Source organism: Xenia sp. Carnegie-2017, unplaced genomic scaffold (assembly GCF_021976095.1).
Source record: "Xenia sp. Carnegie-2017 unplaced genomic scaffold, XeniaSp_v1 HiC_scaffold_69, whole genome shotgun sequence".
Lineage (NCBI taxonomy): Eukaryota > Metazoa > Cnidaria > Anthozoa > Malacalcyonacea > Xeniidae > Xenia > Xenia sp. Carnegie-2017.
In genome coordinates, this window is record NW_025813536.1 from 63,126 (window position 1) to 86,000 (window position 22,875).

The window sequence follows — 22,875 nt, forward strand, 5'->3', positions numbered from 1 at the left end:
TAGTGAAGATTTTTCAGTCTAAAGAGTCCTATATTCTCGCAAAACCAGTATTGTCGATTCTTTGATATCATGATTGACAAATAGAGCCGTAGCTGCTTCGCAAACGTCGGTGTTTTACACAATAAAAAGGCTCGTTCTGTTGTTTACAACTAAAGCAAAATTTTGACAAAGCGACAACGACAACAAACTTCCTCGTTCCATTCCCTTACACGGTCAAATTTCGTACTCGTTCTCGTAAAAACTCCCTAATGACGACGAGAAACGCGAGAAACTTAAGGAGTAAGTGTCAATCTTGTGTAAATTGGTTTCATATTTATAATAGTTTTGTTCATATGGGATTTTTACTCATGGCAGTTAAAAATTTGCAATGCCTGACTATACTATGGTGAATTTTAGTTCTTCAAACTTTGGTCTTGTTTTGACTTAAGTCTTAATTGCTATCATACGAATTTTTCACTACTACTAGAATTCATATTTTGGTTATCTGATTATGTCATTTAAGCACATTGTTGTATTTTCTCGCTTGTTCCCGCCACTGAATCCTGTGTCTGGTCTTGTCTCCGTCTCTCCACTGACCGTAAATGATCATTGCTGCAATTTTATCGAAACACCCCCCATGTTCTTCTATTGTTATTTTTATTCGTGAATGCTACGAAATGGCACAAACAAATTTGTCGCGTGACGTAACGATTCATCGAGACTCGAGAGCCGAGAGGTAAGAAGACAGAAAATGGCGGCTATGCGAGAAACAATGTGTTATTTTACATAATATTTCATCTTCACCCTATCTTGTAAGAAATTGTGCCATGCAACACAACGAGAAAGGAGGCTAATTTCTTAGCGTTACTTAAATTTTAAAGATTTGGTTTTATCGCTTATTCGAGGATTGGGTTAATTTCAACGATACAACTCTGATCTTGCCTTGTCGAAAATGGACGACTATCCAGAACTAAATAGTCTATTGTCAATGGTACAACAAAACGATACACACAAGAAAATGATGGCCAGCGAAGAGTTGAAGAAGTATCTGAGTAATCCTCTAAGTCCGCTTACTGCTGATGCGATCGATTGCCTTGTCGACAACTTTAAAATATGGATAAACAGTGGAAATTATAAGGTTTGTCAACTCTACCATTTATAAATTTTAAAATTTTTATGTGGCGGCAGTTATTGATTCTTGTCCTGACGTTTTACTCACTATCACAAACAATGTTTTTCGCTCGAAAGCTCTAGAAATCCATTATTTATAGTTAATTTTGTATGGCTCTCTGTTGGAATAATTATAATTTTATATTGAAACGAATGTTTGCTTTATAAGCATTTTCGTTTTATTGAATTGATACTTTCATCATTTATTAAACCGTAGCTTGTAGCTTCACTGATAGTTTTGTTTAAATGAGCATCGCAGTAATAAGAAATAACTTGTGCAACTCATGTGATAGTATAATTCACATCTTAGTTTTATATGATTTTGAAACAAAATGAAATAATTCGGTTACATGTGTTATTATAGCAACGTAGGAACCTTAAAATGGTTGTGTAATTTTACATGACATTCCATCAAAAGCCATACGAGACATTGAAGTACAAATGAACCATTTACACATGAAATTAATTTTGAAACCGTGAAAGTTGCTGTGTTAAATGGAATTAATTGCTTGGTACAGAAATTTCTTCAAACATCTTTTGTTTTTAATATAGAGAGTCATTCAAACTTTACTAATATGTTGTATTTATGAATGTTTTACCCTTTTTCATATAAATTATAAATTTATGCAAAATTGTGATATGGTGGTTTTTCATTATACTATTTTCGGTGATACACATCAATTGTGACATAAACTTATAATATATTATTGGCAGAGCTCACAATAATTGCTGGTTATAGGGCAATGATCTGCTGAAAATGCTTGTAGACTGACCAAATTTTTACCTTGATAATCATTTTGACCAACCACATTTTTATGTTTTTCCCAAAAGTACTATGGAATAGGCATGCAATCCATAGTAAGATCTCAAGAAATTAAAACATCAAAAATGATAATTTGTTGTCTCAAATTATTTTTTAACGTTCTTTGATACAATTTATGCATGAATTGAATGGTTTAAACGTTTTGTGAGTATCGTTACATGCATGTTTGTAGATGTAAAACGTCCTGGTTAGTGTAGTCCTTACAAGCACTGTTGGTGTTGGTGTTAACTGACAATTCAACAACTTTAGCAATAGTCATCTTTAGAATCAAGCAAGGACTACAAGTGCAAGTTACTTCTCACTTTACTCTGAAGGTGACTACCATTGTGTTGTCAAAACCTCAGTCAATAATGAATGAACAGCTCTCAGGACACCATTAACCAGAATGGTCTACACCTAAAAATAAGCAATTTATGAGTATTGGTGACTGGTCAAAAATCGTAATACATCATGACAGAAGGCATTTTGTCTGTTATTTTGAGCCCTGATTATTAGACAAAATTATGTAATACCAACTTAATTCTCACTGACATGGCACGGGATAGATTTAGAGGAGCATGCACAATGAGGTAGCCTTGGCAGGGTTTTGCGAGGGGCATATGATAATAAAAGGTAACAGAAGTTTACCAAGAAAAATCTGTCATGCTATAGTAACAAGTAGCAATTGAAATACAATCCAAACTAGAGGAACCATCACTACGTGGCTCATATAAACAAACTACACTTTAATTTTATTATTTCTTTATGCAATTTTGAACAAAATAGAAATATTTATTATCAAAGAATAGTGTTTTTATGAATTTTTACAACTCTCTGCTTCCATTAGATCAGTGCTAGTGGTTTGGAATTATTTACAATTCTTATTAGAAGAGGTGGAAAATCTGTAAAATTGAATTTGAATAAAGGTAAGTATGGATTAGTGCATAACAAATAAAAGCTATTTTTTGTATACCTTTACTGTTGTCCTTGTTATCTTGTGTTAATAGTTGTCCCTATAATCATTGATCGCCTTGGTGATAGCAAAGCAGTGGTATGTTATAACTTATGTGATACCTTTTCTTCACCGAATGGCTAATGATAACTTTTAAGAAAGTCTTTAAGAAACACTACCAGTTATACAGGGTGTAACAAAAATTACACTACACAAAGTATTAATACGATTACACACAAGGGAATTCAATGATATTTTGTTTATATGAATTCAAACAAATAGCCTATGATTGAACTTCCTTGATTGTAGTCATTATGATTAGCAGATTTTTATGAACAATGAAATAATCTCTATTTATGGTGTCACTTTTTTGGGGGGTATACTTTGTACTGTATTTATAACATAACATAATTTCAACCATATAGGTTCGAGAAAATTCGCGATCATTCCTTCAGGAACTAATGCACTCATTCACCCCTCAGGTGCGTAAAACATTTCTTGTTGTGTGTATTGTAAATAATTGGCTCAACTAGTTTAATATTTACTCTGTTATTAGTCATCATGATACGTTGCTTTTTTTTGCTGAAAATTACCAACATGTTTAACAAATTTATATGAAAATGAAGAATTTGTCATAGTGACTAATTTAAATATTACGTTGAAAAGTTCAATTGCTATGGTGAATGGCCAATAATTTGATTACTAAACTGATGCTAGAAATGCAAAGAGTTGAAAATTATACAATGTTAAAGTGAAACAAAGACAATATTAAAAATTTAGGATGCACTTTCATTCTATATGCATAGTAGTTGAAAATTTGCTGTTTTTCAGGTTGTGTTAGATTTGTTGATACCAGCATTTTCTCATAAAGGCTTTAAAGTTCGTGAAGAAGTTATGACATGTTTCATGGATTCAATCAATGTGTAAGAAAGTTTGTCTTTATTGTTTTACACATGTCACAGTAACATAATCGAAACTTGTTGTTTGGATTTTACATCGCTATGTGCATTAAGGATGTTGTACTTAGTTTTTGTGATGCATTAAGCATGTGAACTGTATGTGGACAGTTTTGCTGATTGCGAAGGTTTAGTAAGATGTAGATCAACAGAAACATAGTTTAAATGGGAAAAATTGATGCAACCTGTATGAACACATATGTATATAGTAGTTGTTTTGTTTCGTCTTGCTACAAGGTCTCTGTATTCAACACTAAAAAGGTATTAACATGTTTATCAAAACAAATGGTTAACATTTCATGTATTTCTCTATCTTTTATTTTTATATCAGATTTGGTGTAACCAATTTGTCTATATCAAAGTTCACCCCTCATATATGCAAATTATTGGGTGATGCCAACAGTCAGGTACGTATATTGTTGTACATACTACTCATATTTCATAGCATGTTATTATAAAGTAGTTAGCATTCCAATCTAAAACTTTTTGTATACATTTTTACTCTTGCTGATGCCGACTGTTTGTTCGCCGTAAGAAAAATGTTGTCGCATATAAATTATAACATTTCTGTGTTTTTTACATATGATTTTGATGCAACCATTAATGGAATTTTAAAATTAGCGTCGGTTGAATGATTTTTTAATGAACCGTTAATGTGCTCTTTCTATTCACTAAAGGTGCGGGATAATGCCATTCGTACTCTTGTTGAAATATATCGACATGTTGGTGAAAAAGTTCGCATTGATTTAAGTAAAAGAGGAATTCCACCTACAAGGTATACAGTTGTCACCATTTTCAATTTATTCGTCAATAAAGGTCTCGTATTATTTCAAAATCAAGCAAAAACTATATCAACAACGAGTTTTATTGCAAATTAATTATGTAATTTCTTATGAAACGGGATGAGGCACAAACCCAATTTGATTAACATGTGTCTTTTTTACGACCTCTTATTGGTTCTTTGACGAGTATTTGAATATATTGCACTTAAAGAAAATTATCGTATTTCAACGCCTATAATTTGTTTTCGAAACAAAATTTTGCATCAATCGTTTTGTGGTGCATAATTGGTCTAAACTAAATTATAAATTGTAAATAATCACTTAGCTTGATAATGACGTTGAAATAAATTTGAGATATTGCTTTTAAATCGCGTCTCTTAATAACTCAAATTTTGAGTTTGCATGATGATGTTTTTTGGAGTGTGTTTTACTCATTAATTTTCCGAATTGTCAGCTGGAAAAGGTTTTTCAATGAAATTGTCGAGCAGAAGATTTATAATATTTAAGGAGAAATTTAGACAGTGTGCATTTGGAGTATAATTTTTATTTTCTGATTTTTTTATCGGTAGACTTTCATTGATCAACTCAAAATTTGATGAAGTGTTAAAGTCTGGTACTATGATTGCTTCGGCTACGGACGGTAGGATTCGTATAATTTGATCGATAATTTTTATGCAAACTATATCCATCATTGCATTAAACATGTACACGCAAGTGTGTGTTTGGTAAACAATATCAATCATTGCACCTAAGCATCATTTATGTACACGCAAGTGTGTGTGGTAAACAATTTCTGTCATTTCTCAAATCATCGCATCAAATTATAAAGTTACAACCAATGTTTTTAATGTCAATTGAAGAACAGTTTTTTAGCACATGGTTTTCACTGAAGCTTTCCACTATCCTTTGACCTCCATTTTTTGAGGTTATGTTAATGATTTTATTCAATTTTCAGTCTGCCAACAATGCTACCAACAGACTCATAAATATATTGCCTCTGTGATATTTCTTTAGAAAGCTGTGCAAACCATATTTTAAATCAATCATTTGTTGTAAATGTGGGTAACATCTCTGAAATTCTGCTGCACGCTATGTAGGTGTCTAAACTTTGACTGTGTTTTCTGTTAATAAAAAATTCTGAACATTGTAAGTTAAGGCAATTGTTACTTTTTCTTGTTGGTATGTATAAACAAATGTTGAACAAAATACTAATTTTGTTATAGTTGTTCATTCCAATTGTAGTAAAATACATTTTAGTCATCGGATTTTATTTTTATCATGCGATGGATTTTTTCTCACGATATCACAAAAATTGCCTTTGATTCTGCGTTATGTTTTCTGTACAGTTTCTTTAAATTTTATTTTTACTTTAAATTTTCATACTTGCGTATACTTCGGTTTAGTTTGTTTCATTCTAGTTTTAATATTTAATATTTTTGTTAATAATTAATCACTTAAATTACATATTTATTTCACGAAAGTTTACTCACGCAATATACTTGTGCTAAATGGAGTGATGGAATAATTACATAAAACGTATAAAAACATAGCGACTTTTTTATTACAATGCTGCGAAGATAGACTGCAAAGACAACATTAAGCTACGCAGTTACTTGTACGGATTTTATGGAGTATTTTGTTGCAATTTGTGAAGGAAATTTCTTACTGTGTGGTGTGTGTACGTCTGCCCATGCAGACCAGCTGGTAAATACTGTTTATCGTCTGTCAAGAAAGTACTGGCTTTTCATGTACTATGACAAGGATATCTTTTTAGTTGTCGAAAAGTGAACGAAGACTGTAAATATTTGATTATCATGTTTGCGTGGAGTCGATCTAGATTAGTTTTTATGTTTCAAGATGTTTCAGAGTAGCTATTGCTTTTTGTTTAAAACCTATGGAAAACGAAACATTTTCAGCGCTTTCTAAAGAATATTACGAACTTTTACACGATATAAATCACATGTGCGAGACGTTTCGTTCGCAGGGTATGTTTTTTCTAGGATATTTTTGTAAGATCATTTTACATTTACGTTACATTTCGAATTTAAATGCATGTCGATTTGTTGTAGAGCGCGGGCTCAGGACCAACGTATGCAGAAATAATGCAAGTACACTGCTCTATGTAATTATAGAATGAGTGTTTTTCACCGCTCTGTTCTTAGCAAATGCGGTGGAGTGTTTACCAAGTTGCCATCTTTTGCAGACAAGGTCATCCAAGATACTGCAGGAAATATTCTGGTTATGGGAGGGGGTCTATTGTACAGAAATTGTTTTGGATGGCTTTATCATATATCTTGCGCGCACATTTCGTTGTAACATTTGAGTATTCGAGAAATTGTGCAAGCACTATACCAGGTTATGACCTTTGTCTCCTATATTTTCATTCTAACCCTTTGTTTGTTGTTTGCGTTCTTGTTTATTCAAAACCATTTGAAATTTTTTTGCAACATAATTATTGTCCCCAATGCAATTAATGACGTTTGCACATGAATGCAAGTAAAGAAGCGAACTAAATGATTGTAGTTGGAGAAATAGTCTTAGTTATTCTATTGATGTCTGAAAGTTAAAACTAGTGAAATGACATGCATTTTGACGTCATGCTAATTGACGAAACTTGATTACCTGAACTAAAGAATGTTTCATCTCATAGCTAGGTATCGTTATAACAGCACGGCTCTTTTAGTCGTCACTGTGTAAAAATCTATAATCGCTGTTCATCGCTGAGGAAATACTGCAGTCACGGCATGATTTCCAAAACATTGAATCACAACCAAACCATTGGTGGTGTGCTACAATATTTCTTACTTCTGAAAGTATTTTTTAGTCTCGTTGCAAGTAAAAAGTTTTACATCGTATAGCTAAATATTTTATAAAAAAAGCAAGTAAAAAGTTTTACATCATATAGGTGAATATTTTATACAAAAAAAAAACACACCAAAAAACAATATGCTTTATGTTACATGTCAAAGACTATTTCATTCTTTAGTGACTTTATGTCAGTCTTGAAGTATGTCATGTGTGGAAGAAATATTTGTATAGCAATGCCTAGTCAAAATTTGTTTTAAGTGACTTGTTCTGGTGGCGATTTTTCCATCTCTTTAGCATTACCACACACGCTTGTTAAGTTGTTTTTTAGTTGTTTTTTAGTTGTTTTTTAGTTGTTTAGTCACTGATGGGCACTGGGGCTAGGCGAGAATATAGTATTCTATTTACGCAACAGCAGTCTGTTTTTTATGAAGTAAAGCATCTTTAAAGTATTTGTCATTACGTACAATTAATTTTTATTATTTAGGTCCACCAAAAGCGAATGGGGATGTACAAGAACCCGTCAAGGTAATTGTATCAGAGAGAAAATTTCTAGTGGTTTTTGCGTTTGTGGCAAGCTTAGTATTTTATACGTAAAATTGTCTTAATTAAACATGAAAAATCCCCCCCTCCACTGATCTCATTTCATTTGCTTTCACATTTCTGCTCTTCACTTTAAATGTACGTACTGATAGAAAATTCCATTTTTGAACAAAAGAGTAAAGTTTTCCTGGTGTTTTATGAACTAACTAAGACAATATTTCTTACATGTTGAATTTTTTTTGTATTTTAAAATGCATTACCTGTTACATGACTTCTTAGATAGTTTATCACTTTTGCTTTTGTTTTCTTGTGGATCTGGTTATCCAGTGATTAAATCTAAAATGACAGCAATTTCATTTCCCAAACCACTAAAAGTCGTCCATGTTTTAAATGTGTACGTGATCACTGAACAGCGTTATGTGAAATTCTAAAGTATCGATTACACGAATTTTAAAAATTTTTACTGGAAATGTGGTCGCTCGAAAAATTTTTGATGTGTCTGAAACAGTTTATTGTTTTTGAAAAATGAAAATTTATGTAGTTGAACACATTGTACTTATCTGTTGTACTCAGACACTTATATCCATAACACCTGCTAAATGAGTGGTTGGAAAACGCTTTTTGATTACAAAATTTTTCACACTTGTAGAAAAGAGTAAAAACGAATAGGGAAACATTAATATGTGTTTTGTGAATCCTATGGTGACGATATTGTCGATTTCTTTCGTAAAATATATAGTCCCCTCGGTTTGACTGAATGCAAAGGTTTATAAGCATTACAGCCTAATCCTTTTAAAGTGTATTGACACTCATTCTGCACATTCGTCTCCATAGAGGCGAGAAGCAAGTGTTAAACTGAAGAAATCAAATTTGCGAAATGAAGCAAAAAGCGAAGGATCCTCAACATCAGGTAGTTAATAAAATGTTTATTTTAAGTACAATAAACGTTTGTGTAAATGTTCCTTTTATCTTTTGCGTTTTATAGGACTTGCTGCGGGTGCTGTCGATGAAAATGATTTTCTTCGAGCATACACGGATACTCCAACTGTCCAGGTTTGTTTGCATTTGCATTTCTTTACAGTTGATTTGAATTACTTCTGTCTTGGGAAATAAGAAATAAGATATATCTTTGTAAAAACATATCAGTCCAAAACAACTGGTGTCAATTTGCTGTGTCTGCTGCTACTTCATGTCTATCATTGATCTAAAAATGTATAAAAAATATCAATTTTCACAGATTGGTTCGGCCAGAGAGTTGAGTGATGCGTTAACAAAGATTTCCAACGCGTTATCAAGTCCATCAGATGACTGGGAGGAACATGTTGCAGCAGTAAGTGTTCACCATATTTACTTTTGCTTACTATGTATATGTATACTAAAGAATATGTATATCTCTTTTGCTATGAAAACGTGTGTGTGAATGTTTGATTTTTTCCATCGTGGTCAAGTAATATTAATTTTATGAATCCGTCGTATAGTTAAAAAGAGTCCGTAGTTTGGTGGACGGAGGTTCGCTTGATTTTGACTTTATGACACAATTGAAGCCTTTGGAAGGTGCTTTTAATGCAGCTGTAAGTTTTCTTCGTTCTTTTCTTTCAAACACGTGCTTTAAAACTTGAACTTATTATATATACGTATTTTATTTTTTGTCAGGTCAAATCATTGAGATCTGCTGTGGCTAGAGAGGCATGTGTGACATTGAGGTTAGATTATATCATGTGCAGTTAATTTAGTATCCTAACTTTAAGTTCAATCTTCTAGTTTCTATTTTATAATTCAAACTTTAATCCACTTGCTGTTTATTGAAGTCATTTTCTGATGCTGAATATTTTATTTATTTTCACTGCTACGTAAGCATGTTCGCGTTGTCAACATGCCATTAAAATGCATTAATTCAATTTAAATTAGAAATAATGAATTGTAAATTGACAATAACTTTCTTAAACTCACCACCACCCAACAAAAGTTTCTATGTATTCTGGAAATTGAAAATCCTGCTTGCATGAAGTCGTTGAAAAGCAAATTTTTACTTTCTCTTTCACCAAAACGTTTTTCTGCGATGTAGCTATAACTTTACGTGTTTTTTTTTAAAACTGTTAATGAACTTGTAACGCTCCCAAATCATATTTTTTAAAACGTCGTAACTCTAAAGAGAACAAATTTGGGTATCATTTGGTCTTTGTTGCCTCGAAACATACTTTGTCCTTACCTCCGCTTCCCCTTCCCCAAAAAAACGCCACTAACCCTTCGTGGCCTGAAGTCGTAATGCAAAATCTATAGATGCGCTAATTCTTTATTCTTATTCATTCAAAACCAAATGCTCAAAAATTTGGCCCTGTTAACATGTGATGGGAGAAGTTAGAATTTTATAATCCTCTTAGGTCAGTTTGATGTGTAAGTTCTTTTGACTACGGTGTACAGTTAGCTTCGGGCATTTCAAGGATTCAGGCTACACAGGATTCCAACTTCAGATACTCACGAAGTATTTTGTTTCATCGCTTTCTTGGTGATAGTGTTTCAAGTAATTTCCCTCAATGCCATCCCTGGGAAATATATCCTGATGAAATGCTTGAACCAACGAAGAAAATTTCTTTAAGTTGAGTTGTATAGCTGCAGTTAATTTATAATGCTCTTTGGTTTCAGCTATCTTGCTACAAAACTTGGCAATAAATTTGGTCCAGTCGTAGACTGTATTCTTCCAACGGTAATTGACCTAAACGCGAACACTGCGACTAAGGTTTGTAGACATCTGTGTCTTTCACTTTTTCTTATATACCTGCATGTTTTTTTTTATTTTTACCTTTCACATGAGTCAAATACTTATTACAAAAAAAGCTGTTCTACTACATAGTTTGTATTTTTATTCAGGTAATGGCTTCGTCTGGGGATACATGTGCAAAGATAATCATTAAGGTATTTTTTATTGTTTTTGCTTGTACGTATATGGTATACGCAAAGGGCCAGAAACCAAAAGGAAACTGTCTGTTTATTTTAATCTATCAACTATTTTGTCGAATGCTATTTGTCTTGTATTATACTTATCATTATGAAATATAGCCAGTGTTATATTTTGTAGAACACCCATTATCCCAGACTTATTCTTCACATTACTACTCGAATGGCGTCAAGATCAACACCTGTCCGAATGTAAGTACATTTTGGGAAATGCTCTAAATTTGGAATGGTAGGGTCCTGTACTTTGCTCAGATTAGAATCTGCTTTGAAAGAAATCAGCATAACTTTTATTAGATAACTTTTATATTTAACTTATATTAACTTTAAATTATATTTAAAGACACATGATATAATTTACTAATACAGTGTTTCACGTTTTTCATACTTTGCGTGAAACATTGTGTAGTGAATCATTTCAAGTTTTATTGAAATATAATTTCAAAGCTCTATCTGCTCTGATATTGAACACTTTTATTTTTGTATATACATTTTATTTGATATTGTAACTTGTATCAACCATTTAGTATAAATGCTATTTATGGCTTTTGCATTTCTAGTCGTTGCGCAGATTATGTTGTGCTACTTTTGGAATATTGGGAACTGCATTATCTAAAATCGTAAGTATAGAGAGCATAGAAAGAATATTCTTTCTTTCCTGCTTTGTGCTTGAGAATCTTTCCAAATTAGAAAACATAATCATATATGCACACAATGCTACATAGAGCATCTTTTTTTCATCTATTTTACTTCTCAGACATGTTGATGAATTAGAGAAGGTTGTTCGAAATGGCTTAAGTGACGCAAGTTCTGATGTCCGTGCAATTATAAGAAAGTATGTATGTGATTGAGTTTTTTTCATTGACTTTTTCAACTTATTTAAAACTTTGAGTTTATACTGACGTATTAGAAAATTTTAATTTGTATTTCAGCATAAAGTATTTCTATTTACTTAAATTACTTTTGCCTATAATTTTCAACGTATTCTTTTGCATTGTCCATTTGACCTGTTCATGGTTACGACTATTGGCGAGCTCGTGTTTCTCATGCGATCAGTGAAAATTTATATTTAGTTAATCTCTTTTTTACCGAAGGGCGTTTTGGCAATTTTCGAAATTATTTAAAGACAAGGCAGACAAGTATGTTATTGTAAATTGAATAGTTTTTATTTGCTGTTTTTATTTTGCTTCGTTTGAAATGATTTGTGTTGCAGCCACATACATCAAGCTTCTTTTTTCCATCATTCAGAATGTTCAATGACTTAGACAGAAGCAAACAAAAACTACTTGAAGTTGACAAAAAGTCTTCTGATATTGATCATACAGTTGAAAAATCGACGAGTTCTTCTCGCGGGTCAATAAGAACTCGACCGACCAGTGCGACTTCAAGGTATGTTATTCACCTTGATTGGCAGGAACCATTAACTAGACTTGCACTAAACATAAAACGTAAAACTCAATGCTTTGGGAACTAGACCGGCACTAAACATAAAACGTAAAACTCAATGCTTTGGGAACTAGACTTGCACTAAACATAAAACGTAAAACTCAATGCTTTGGGAACTAGACTTGCACTAAACTTCAATACGTAAAACTCAATGCTTTAGGAACTAGACTTGCACTAAACTTCAATACGTAAAACACAATGCTTTGGGAACTAGACTTGCACTAAACTTCAATACGTAAACCTCAATGCTTTGGGAACTAGACTTGCACTAAACTTCAATACGTAAAACACAATGCTTTGGGAACTAGACTTGCACTAAACTTCAATACGTAAAACACAATGCTTTGGGAACTAGACTTGCACTAAACTTCAATACGTAAAACACAATGCTTTAGGAACTAGACTTGCACTAAACTTCAATACGTAAACCTCAATGCTTTGGGAACTAGACTTGCACTAAACTTCAATACGTAAAACACAATGCTTTGGGAACTAGACTTGCACTAAACTTCAATACGTAAAACACAATGCTTTAGGAACTAGACTTGCACTAAACTTCAATACGTAAACCTCAATGCTTTGGGAACTAGACTTGCACTAAACTTCAATACGTAAAACACAATGCTTTGGGAACTAGACTTGCACTAAACTTCAATACGTAAAACACAATGCTTTAGGAACTAGACTTGCACTAAACTTCAATACGTAAAACACAATGCTTTGGGAACTAGACTTGCACTAAACTTCAATACGTAAAACTCAATGCTTTGGGAACTAGACTTGCACTAAACTTCAATACGTAAAACACAATGCTTTGGGAACTAGACTTGCACTAAACTTCAATACGTAAAACACAATGCTTTGGGAACTAGACTTGCACTAAACTTCAATACGTAAAACACAATGCTTTGGGAACTAGACTTGCACTAAACTTCAATACGTAAAACACAATGCTTTGGGAACTAGACTTGCACTAAACTTCAATACGTAAAACACAATGCTTTGGGAACTAGACTTGCACTAAACTTCAATACGTAAAACACAATGCTTTAGGAACTAGACTTGCACTAAACTTCAATACGTAAAACACAATGCTTTGGGAACTAGACTTGCACTAAACTTCAATACGTAAAACACAATGCTTTGGGAACTAGACTTGCACTAAACTTCAATACGTAAAACACAATGCTTTGGGAACTAGACTTGCACTAAACTTCAATACGTAAAACACAATGCTTTAGGAACTAGACTTGCACTAAACTTCAATACGTAAAACACAATGCTTTGGGAACTAGACTTGCACTAAACTTCAATACGTAAAACTCAATGCTTTGGGAACTAGACTTGCACTAAACTTCAATACGTAAAACACAATGCTTTGGGAACTAGACTTGCACTAAACTTCAATACGTAAACCTCAATGCTTTAGGAACTAGACTTGCACTAAACTTCAATACGTAAAACACAATGCTTTGGGAACTAGACTTGCACTAAACTTCAATACGTAAAACACAATGCTTTAGGAACTAGACTTGCACTAAACTTCAATACGTAAACCTCAATGCTTTGGGAACTAGACTTGCACTAAACTTCAATACGTAAAACACAATGCTTTGGGAACTAGACTTGCACTAAACTTCAATACGTAAAACACAATGCTTTGGGAACTAGACTTGCACTAAACTTCAATACGTAAAACACAATGCTTTGGGAACTAGACTTGCACTAAACTTCAATACGTAAAACACAATGCTTTGGGAACTAGACTTGCACTAAACTTCAATACGTAAAACACAATGCTTTAGGAACTAGACTTGCACTAAACTTCAATACGTAAAACACAATGCTTTGGGAACTAGACTTGCACTAAACTTCAATACGTAAAACACAATGCTTTGGGAACTAGACTTGCACTAAACTTCAATACGTAAAACACAATGCTTTAGGAACTAGACTTGCACTAAACTTCAATACGTAAACCTCAATGCTTTGGGAGCTAGACTTGCACTAAACTTCAATACGTAAAACACAATGCTTTGGGAACTAGACTTGCACTAAACTTCAATACGTAAAACACAATGCCATGTATCTTGTGACTCCGTAGTTAAGTATCGAGTGTCATAAGTATGAGACGTAAAGTGACACACACATGATTTTCCTTCGTGGTATTGGATAATTACACTTTTCACTCTGTTGAAATTCCAATTTGAGAAGAAATTTTCACGTAGAAAAACTTGTGATATGTACTGTATGCACTGTATTTACTTCCCTTATGACTTATTTATAGTAAATATTGTGAGAAAGATTTAGTATTTTGTGTAAGATTGATATGTTTTATTAAGAACGTTTTTCTTTTTAATGTAACAGCAGTTCTTTGTCTTGTAGAGTAACGAGGACTGATGTAGTCACTAATAATAAACCGACAAGATTAAATTCAAGAGAGGGTATGCTCCTTGTACTAGCTAAGTCAATTAATTTTCAAACAAAAACATTTCTACTGTTTGTATTTTATTATTGTATATGTGATTTTGACTATATTCTATAACTAAAATCAACAGCCTCACCAGGACGTCGAGCGTTACCTGGTAAGAAAAATAACTCTTCAACTCCCAGTCGAATGGTTGCTAGATCAGTCAGTAGTGTCGATGCTCGTGCAGCTGAACGAGCGCGCATGCGTCGTAGATCAAGAACAGAAGATGCAGTTAAACCGTCAAACTATGCACCAAGTGATGTTAGACCTAGACCATCACGGTCTTCATCGAAAGTCGTTCATCGAGGATACATGTCACAACGTATGACGAAATTATTTTCTCTATTTTGGTTCTTTTTTCTTAAGTTTCGTGTGTTTGCTTGTACAACTCAGCATTTTAGAAGTCAAGGAGTGGTTTACTGCATTTTTGATCATTAAATATATATCTTTCAACACATACAGTTGTTGTGCAAAAGAATACTTTAATTAGATCTTCGTTTATCTTTCTGTAGCTGCTAGTCGCTCTACTTCACCTTCACGCCTCCATTTTATGTTTTCACCGAAAGAAAGATCAAACGTATATTCTACTATGGCAAGTCCTTTAAGATCAAAAATACCGACACCAAAGTGAGCATTACTCCTCAAAAATATGTTTACCAGTAATCAATTATTATTATATATAGTTTATTAGAGCATACCTATAGATATGTCGCTGCATGTATTGTTTATATATAGTCCTTTGTTTATGTTCATTCTAGTTCCCGTTCTGCATCACGATGCAACTCACGTGCCAGTAGTCGTGATCCTAGCCCTACACGTGATCGTGGTTTACGTAGTTTCAGTAGCAGTAGCTTACATGGAAGGAAACCATCTCATGGTAAGACTTACTTTCATAACAGTTCTTTGTTCGTTGAAATTATAGAATGTATCTCGCGCTGATAAAACAGTTTGTTCTCTAAGATTGTTTGGTTTTTTGCCTTTAATTATTGAATGTTGTAATTGTATTTTGATGACCGTAATTATTTCAAAGTAGCTAGTCACTATATGCGTTCTTACCTTATTCTGTCCGAGGTCACAACTGCTTACTCGGACAGAATAACCTTGATTGCTATGTAACTTAGCAATCGATGAATATTAACGAATATATTATTGATGACATATTAACCTTGATTGCTATGTAACTTAATTTAACTTTTTTTTTCAAGTACTCTGCTTATCATCTGGTTCAATTTCATGTTTTTAATAATTTTTTTGGTTGGAAGGGAGGGGAGGTGATTGAGAAAATTACTGACTTGGTTGATTAACTACTTTACATTTGCATAATGATGTATCCGTCTTATACAGTGAGGAGACTGGATGCGAAGGATTTTACCGAAGCTGCTGTTTGGGATGCTTTGGTAAGAATAACATTTTACATAGAGAGGTGGATAACTGTAGTTAAAAATATTCCTGATCAATTATCAAACAACAAATTTAATTAATTTAACTGATAATTTGGTAAACTTCGCCATGTTTTTTTTACTATTATTATAAATGTATAATTCTTTCTTTTGCAGTCGAAAAGTCCACGACCGCGAAATTACTCGTTTAATTCAACATGTTCTGAAGAACAAGATGAAGGCAGTGATACATCTAGTGTACACTCAGATAGATCATCTTCTGTTATGACAACTCTGGTTGGTTTTTCTTTCTTTGTACTCTCATTGTATATACTACACATCTTTTGTTGTATGTCTGGTGAAAATAACTGTTTTTACTACTTCAAATGATATACATCATTTGCCTTGGGGCGGATTAATGCTCGTTTGACAGGAGGGGTGTGCATCATTCTCCTAGCTAATGGTGCGGGGGGCTTGGGCTATTGGAGTTTTGTAGACTAACAAATGAGTTAACCTTAATAACAAGTAACACTTTGTATTATGAAGTTTGAGTGACACCTTTATTCATAATGGGTTTTTTTCACATGCAGGAGACCGCCAAAAAACTTATCCTTAATCACTTGAAGAAAGTTGACAATGATCCTAGGGCGTACATTTCAAAGTCCGATGTATCAAACGCAAAACCGCCATCCTCTCCTGGTCGCCTTGGTTACCGTAGTATTCCTCTCGCAGCGCCAAGACATTCGAGCAATGGCGATGATCCGGTTGCATCTGTAGATGTTGTTTCCAATGCACTTTCCCCGTTACAACGAGAGGATAGTGCAACATCTCTACGCTCGAATGAAAGCTCTGAATCCTTAGAAGGAAAGAAAGCATGTGGAAACCCCCCGGAAAATTCACCGAGTATTACGTCATCTGGTTATCATAGTGATGAGATTCATACAAATGATACAGTAATTAATAACAGCTCACGTCATGTGTTACATTCAGAACCGAAATTACCCACAAGTCCCTCCTTCTCTGTCTCTAAAAATACTGAGTACGATGCTTCTCGCTATCAAGATGAAACATCTCGTGTTTCGACCGTAAGTAGTAAATAAAAGTGTTCATTGAAGTTGGTGCTAGTTGTCAAGTTATTTAATTTTGCAGGATTCAAGTGTAAATGGTGTTGATACCGTACAAGATAATGTGACAGTATCCCTATCGAATGAATCGTCTGATACATTTAATAAAGGTTACAATCTTATTTTACTATAACATTGTAATGTTTTCACTTCTAAACACTGACTGTTTTAAAGAAATTGAGATTCTAAACTAGAAGCGTATTACTATTTTTATTACTGATGCTAATATCATACGTACTTAACATGTTAAGGTGTGTGTTTGTGCAAAATTTCGTATTATAAAACATAAACTTGAAACTGAACATCGAAAATGTTTATTTAAGTTAATTTTCATTTCATGATATATTTAATAGCTATTCATGATGATGTTGAATCAATTCGTCAGCTGTTGTTGATCCTTCTCTCTGACACCAATATCGATGTGAAACGGAATGCCTTGACGGACCTTTTGAAAATGGCTAGGGAATCTTCACCAAGTTTGTGGGAGAGTCAGTTTAAGGACATTTTAATGTCTGTAATCGATAAAATGAAGGATCCAGATTTAAGTTAGTTATTTTATGAAGATGTTTTATGTTGATGTATCATACCGCAGTCTCCAGTCTGCATTCTGCTATTATAATTTTCATTAAGGCTTCAATCAGAGCTCTTGCAGTGCGAGTTATCCGTGATATGGTCAAAGCTCAGCCTTATAGCTTGAATGAACTCAATGGGCTTGTTATATCCGAAATATAACATCTACACAAGGATAACGATAAAAACGTGAGTATAGATAAGATAGCTACATTTTATTGAAAGTTACTGAAATTTTGGTTTAAGGTTGCTTTTGTTGTCGACTGTTAAATTGTCCATATCATTTGTGGAGGGTTTTACGGAGTCTGAAAATTTCCGTAAAAATTCTCAGATATATGTTGATTTTGTTTAATAGTTTTTGTTATTAAATCTTTTAATATCGACGTTATGTTAAAGTACCGTCATGGGAATCAGAAGAGACTAAGATAAAATATACGTTAGATGTTTGTAGGTGTTAGTGCATAATTAGTGTATGATGGGTAAAGTGCGCTGATATATAAATTTTAAGATACGACCTTTTGTCGAAATTGTCATTTATACTGAGTTTAATGCGATGTTGGTTGTATTCATTTTATATACATATCAGTATAGATTTGCCGTTGTAGTGCTTTTTTAAAATTTTACAACTGTCGACTGTTTTACTCCGTAGAATTAGTCTTTATTTTATTGAATTCATTAGTGACTCTATTGAATCGTTAGTGACTCGAGTTGCTAATTAACGGTTCCATAGACTTGTATAGTCCATGTCATTGTTTCGTTGTTGTTCTGTTTTATCCTGCATAAATTTCATACACTATACAGAGAGTCTGTGACGTTAATATAACGTCAGAGTAACAATTTACATGTGTTATGTTGACTCACAGTAACTACATCATTATATATTATATTGATTATGTCATATATTGTAAATAGCAATTATGTCATATTATAAAATAAACAAAACGAAACGCGTGCGCTGATTGGTCTAGAGCTGTGTCTGCATTAGTCTGTGCAAAACACATCTGAGCTCAACCAATCAAATCAATCATAACAATCAATCAGTCAAAGAGAATTCGCAAATCTATGATGAATACAGAGGAAAATTGCAATTTTAGAGGAAAAATTAAAACGCTTACTCTAAATTTGTCTGTTTTGCATCATTGTTATTTTATAAAAGAAACAAAAGATGTTTTTCATGTTTGCACTGGCTTATGCAAAGAACTCGAGCATGTGCAACCCTCGACCTTCAGTCTAGGGCTTGCACTGATCTACTCTCGAGTTCTCCCAAAGCTCCCCTCGGTAAACATCTTAACTAAACATCTAAACATCAAACACAGTAAACATCTTTCATTTCTTAACTTATAAATAATCCATTACGTCATACAGTCAGACAGTATATAAGCAGCGAGCAGGTTGTGTAGCTGGTTGATTGCGCTACAAACTACAGAAATTGAGACATTGAGATATTGCGTAATAAGACGAAAGAAACCAAACGCTCAAGAGAATTGGCTGTTTGTTGCTGGACTTATCGTCGTGGGGATTTAAGGGCAGAAGAGCAAAGCTATATTTGTTGTTGTCGTAGACAGATAAGTTTATACTAACTTAGCTTAACTTTGGTGTATTTGACAATCTGAATAGCCTCTTGTGTGTTCAACACACACTTAACTTAACTTTCTTCATCTGATAATTAATATAAAAAATAAGTCTTGATTCTTTCCCTTAAGTCGTTCTTGCTACGGTGAACGGAACAACCCTCCCCCACCTCCATAAAAAAAACGCAAACTATAGCCATCGTCAATGCTAAGAATTTTAATACAAAAAGAATGATAGCACAACGCTATAACCAACAACTACAAACAATAACGACCTTATCTAACAACATTTGAGAAGTTAACCTTTCACTCTGATAAACCTTTCATCTTTTAACTCTGCTATACCGGTCACAAGCCCGGGACTTGTAGCGTATAAGGCTCTCTGCTTTTGAGTAGACTTGTATCGTTTACAAGGAAGAGGAGTGGAAGGTTAACATTCCAACTATTTAACCTTGTAATTTTAATACACAAGGCAAAAAGCGACGCAGTGGCATGCAAAATGTTGACAGCTTACATGCCATTAACTTTAGTTATAAAATCAAGAATTCAAAATTGTTCGTAGAGAAATTTAAATTAGCAGTTGATCGGTACAATGCGCATTTCACTTGCGAATCAAGTTTTCCAGATGGAAACCCCTAAAGAGAAGCATAATAAAAGTGATTCAGTCTTTCAGATGACATTAAAATGAGATATTTATTTCCGGCATTTTGATCATCAAAAAGTGTTATATAAGCAAAACAATACACACGCGTTGATTGTTTCCGGGTTTTTTGGACACCCTGTACAGCACTCAAATACCGAAAGCTGATTGGTCAATTGAAGGTTGTTATTCTCTAATTAAAAACAAATAATGACAGTATTTTCAATAAAATATTAAAAAACAAGTTGTCCGGAAAGTATGGCTTCAAATCAGTGCTCAGATAATTCGAATTCGATGTCTGAATGCGTATCTGATTCGAGCTCGGAATCCGTGGGTTATGTCGAGCATTTAAACGACTTCGCATATGACGATGAACCGCTCGCAGGAGATGGTGATGAAGTGCATACTCCAGATGATCCCGATGGAATTCTCCTGCGACCTTAGAACAACGAAGTGATGGCGTAATTCCACTCGGTGAATGGTAAGTTGTTGTTTTCTCCTGTTTGTAATATACATAAAGTTACTTTATAAACCACAATGCTCCCACGTTTCAGGTGTAATTGTCAATGCTGTCATACCGATTTGTTAGAAGGCGCATTAGAGTACAGATGCTGTAAGGAAATTGGACCAGCTTTGCAGAAAATGACATTCGATGGCAGCATTGAGAAAATATCATGCATAACACAGCATGCCAAATTTGGGCCTTTAGTTCATGAGGCTGTCCTTGAAAACGTCGGGCCACTATTGAGAGATAGGAATGGACGTGCTTATCGCCGCCAAGCATCACAATCATTAAATATGTAAGATTGTAAATTGTATGAGAAAGAATGTTATCATCAACATTGTTTCATCAACAATAATTAGTCCAACCTTTTTATTTACTTCAGGTACTTGAGAGCTGTGGCATACAGATGGTTGATGCGATGGTTTTGTGGGTCTATGGGATGGGAGTACTCGGCCTTTACCTGCTTGTGTTTACCACTTTATTCGGAAAGCATATCCAAGTGGTAACACAAAAGGTTACATACCATCAGAGGGGCGATGATGAAAAGGTCTTTTAACTTGTGCACTGTAGAGACTGTTGGCCTTCTTTGCTGAGTTTAGAATGGTCAGGAAATATGCCTAGATGAAAACCAAATAGGAGATACATGGATGCACTATACGGTAAAGAAAATCTTTTCTTTCAGTCTGGGAAAAAAAAGAAAAATTATATGGAATTAAATCATAGCATAAATGTAAAAATGGAAAATAGCAAGCCACATGAACTTATCTTATAAGGTCTTCACACTTGAGTGCACTGCATCCACAAAGGGCATGTTGAGCATTAAACTACAATAAAAAAAATTATTCATGAAAATTAATTAGTTGCACAATCGAGTGAGATAGTCATCTTCAATCTGACAAGTATACATACCATTCAATGTTATATTAATACTGTAATCATCAGGAAAGGTGTGTATATCAGTGCCCAGATAGGGAGGCTAGAGGGTACTATCACTTGCCTAAGGTGAACCCTGCTCAGCTCCATCACTAGTAGATGGTACTTCCTCATCGAGAGAACATGTTTCCTTCAGCGATGGCTTATGGAGAGTATGTCGAATAATCTACAAAACATATATCGAATTTACATATGACAAAAGAAAAATTAACATAAACAAGCGTAAACTTACTTGTCTGCGCTTTCGATCGGTTATTTCGTCCTGTAATGGTTCAGGAATCCCAGCCACGTCAATGGTTGGGATAGTCTTTCTTCAACCTTCTTTTGAGCTTGACTTACACGCTCAAATTCAAAACAAGAATCTTCAAAATGCGCAGAACACAGACACGAGGTAGAGGAAGCCTCAAACCCGGTCTATGTTTACGCACAAAATTTACCATTTTCTATGTCTTTGCGGCTCTGTTTCTTTATTAGGAAACAGATGCATCGACATTACTTCTGTTTTGAATCATTGGCGCAACTAATTTGATTAGGTCCGCCAGCAACACAGCGTTTTCCTCCGCGTTTCTTATTAAGATTACTAGTAGAATACGCCATGTTGATATATGTGTTCAACTATCTACGTCACAACTCATTAGCATACCGATCAAAAAGTTCGCAAAAAAAATGCTGAAAATCGTGACTTTGAACGTCCATAAAATCACTTTCACCAATCCAATTTCAATTATAATTGCAGATTTAAAATCACTGAAATAAGGTCTTTCAATTTAGCTAATAAAAAAGGGGCGCTAAAATTCGTGATATAACCCCTTTAAGGAGCCACTTGAGCATGTTAATCCCGTTATGAAAATATTCCAACCATTTGTTTTTGATGGACAGTTTCTTTAGCTGATGATAATTCGCCAATGTATCCAGTTAAGATACTTTGAGACACAGGTGCTTCTCAGTCATTAATTTTAACTAAAACTCTACCATTTTCTACAGACTCTTATTCTGGTAAAAATGCCCTAATAAAAGGAGTTGTTGCACACAAATACACTGCCATCCCATTGCATAACATTAAATTGCGGTCAAGTTTAGTTTCCGGGGAGGTGCAACTAGGCATCATTGACGCATTACCGTTTGATGGGATTCATTTACTCCTTGGAAACGATCTCGCAGGAAGTAAAGTTAGTGTAGATCCAATTTTAAGCGATAAGCCAGTGAGTTCAGAAGAGCCAAATCCTTCAGAGGATTTGATAGCAAGTTTATATCCATCTTGTGCGGTTACACGAGCACCGAAAAAGGCCAAACAAG

At 34.0% G+C, this 22,875-nt stretch overlaps 1 protein-coding gene across 2 annotated transcripts; it reads left to right on the forward strand.

Annotated features, from left to right (window-relative positions):
• Positions 1-694: 694 nt before the first annotated feature.
• LOC124459158 (CLIP-associating protein 1-like) lies at positions 695-18,872 on the forward strand. 2 transcript variants are annotated; one of them, XM_047008683.1, is made up of 31 exons: positions 695-1,117; positions 2,799-2,877; positions 2,959-3,002; positions 3,329-3,385; positions 3,735-3,826; positions 4,191-4,266; positions 4,537-4,634; positions 5,211-5,281; positions 7,934-7,974; positions 8,824-8,899; positions 8,975-9,042; positions 9,227-9,319; positions 9,468-9,560; positions 9,643-9,692; positions 10,633-10,726; positions 10,858-10,902; positions 11,066-11,136; positions 11,502-11,561; positions 11,699-11,776; positions 12,036-12,080; positions 12,190-12,330; positions 14,773-14,831; positions 14,946-15,179; positions 15,370-15,484; positions 15,616-15,734; positions 16,202-16,254; positions 16,414-16,533; positions 16,827-17,321; positions 17,386-17,470; positions 17,714-17,905; positions 17,991-18,872. In XM_047008683.1, exons 1-31 carry the CDS (start codon positions 932-934, stop codon positions 18,026-18,028), a joined length of 3,168 nt encoding a protein of 1,055 aa, XP_046864639.1. In that variant the 5' UTR covers positions 695-931; the 3' UTR covers positions 18,029-18,872. The 2 variants fall into 2 exon arrangements, with proteins under 2 accessions (XP_046864639.1, XP_046864638.1); XM_047008682.1 differs by having other exon boundaries at positions 17,714-17,901.
• The last annotated feature ends 4,003 nt before the right edge of the window (positions 18,873-22,875 follow it).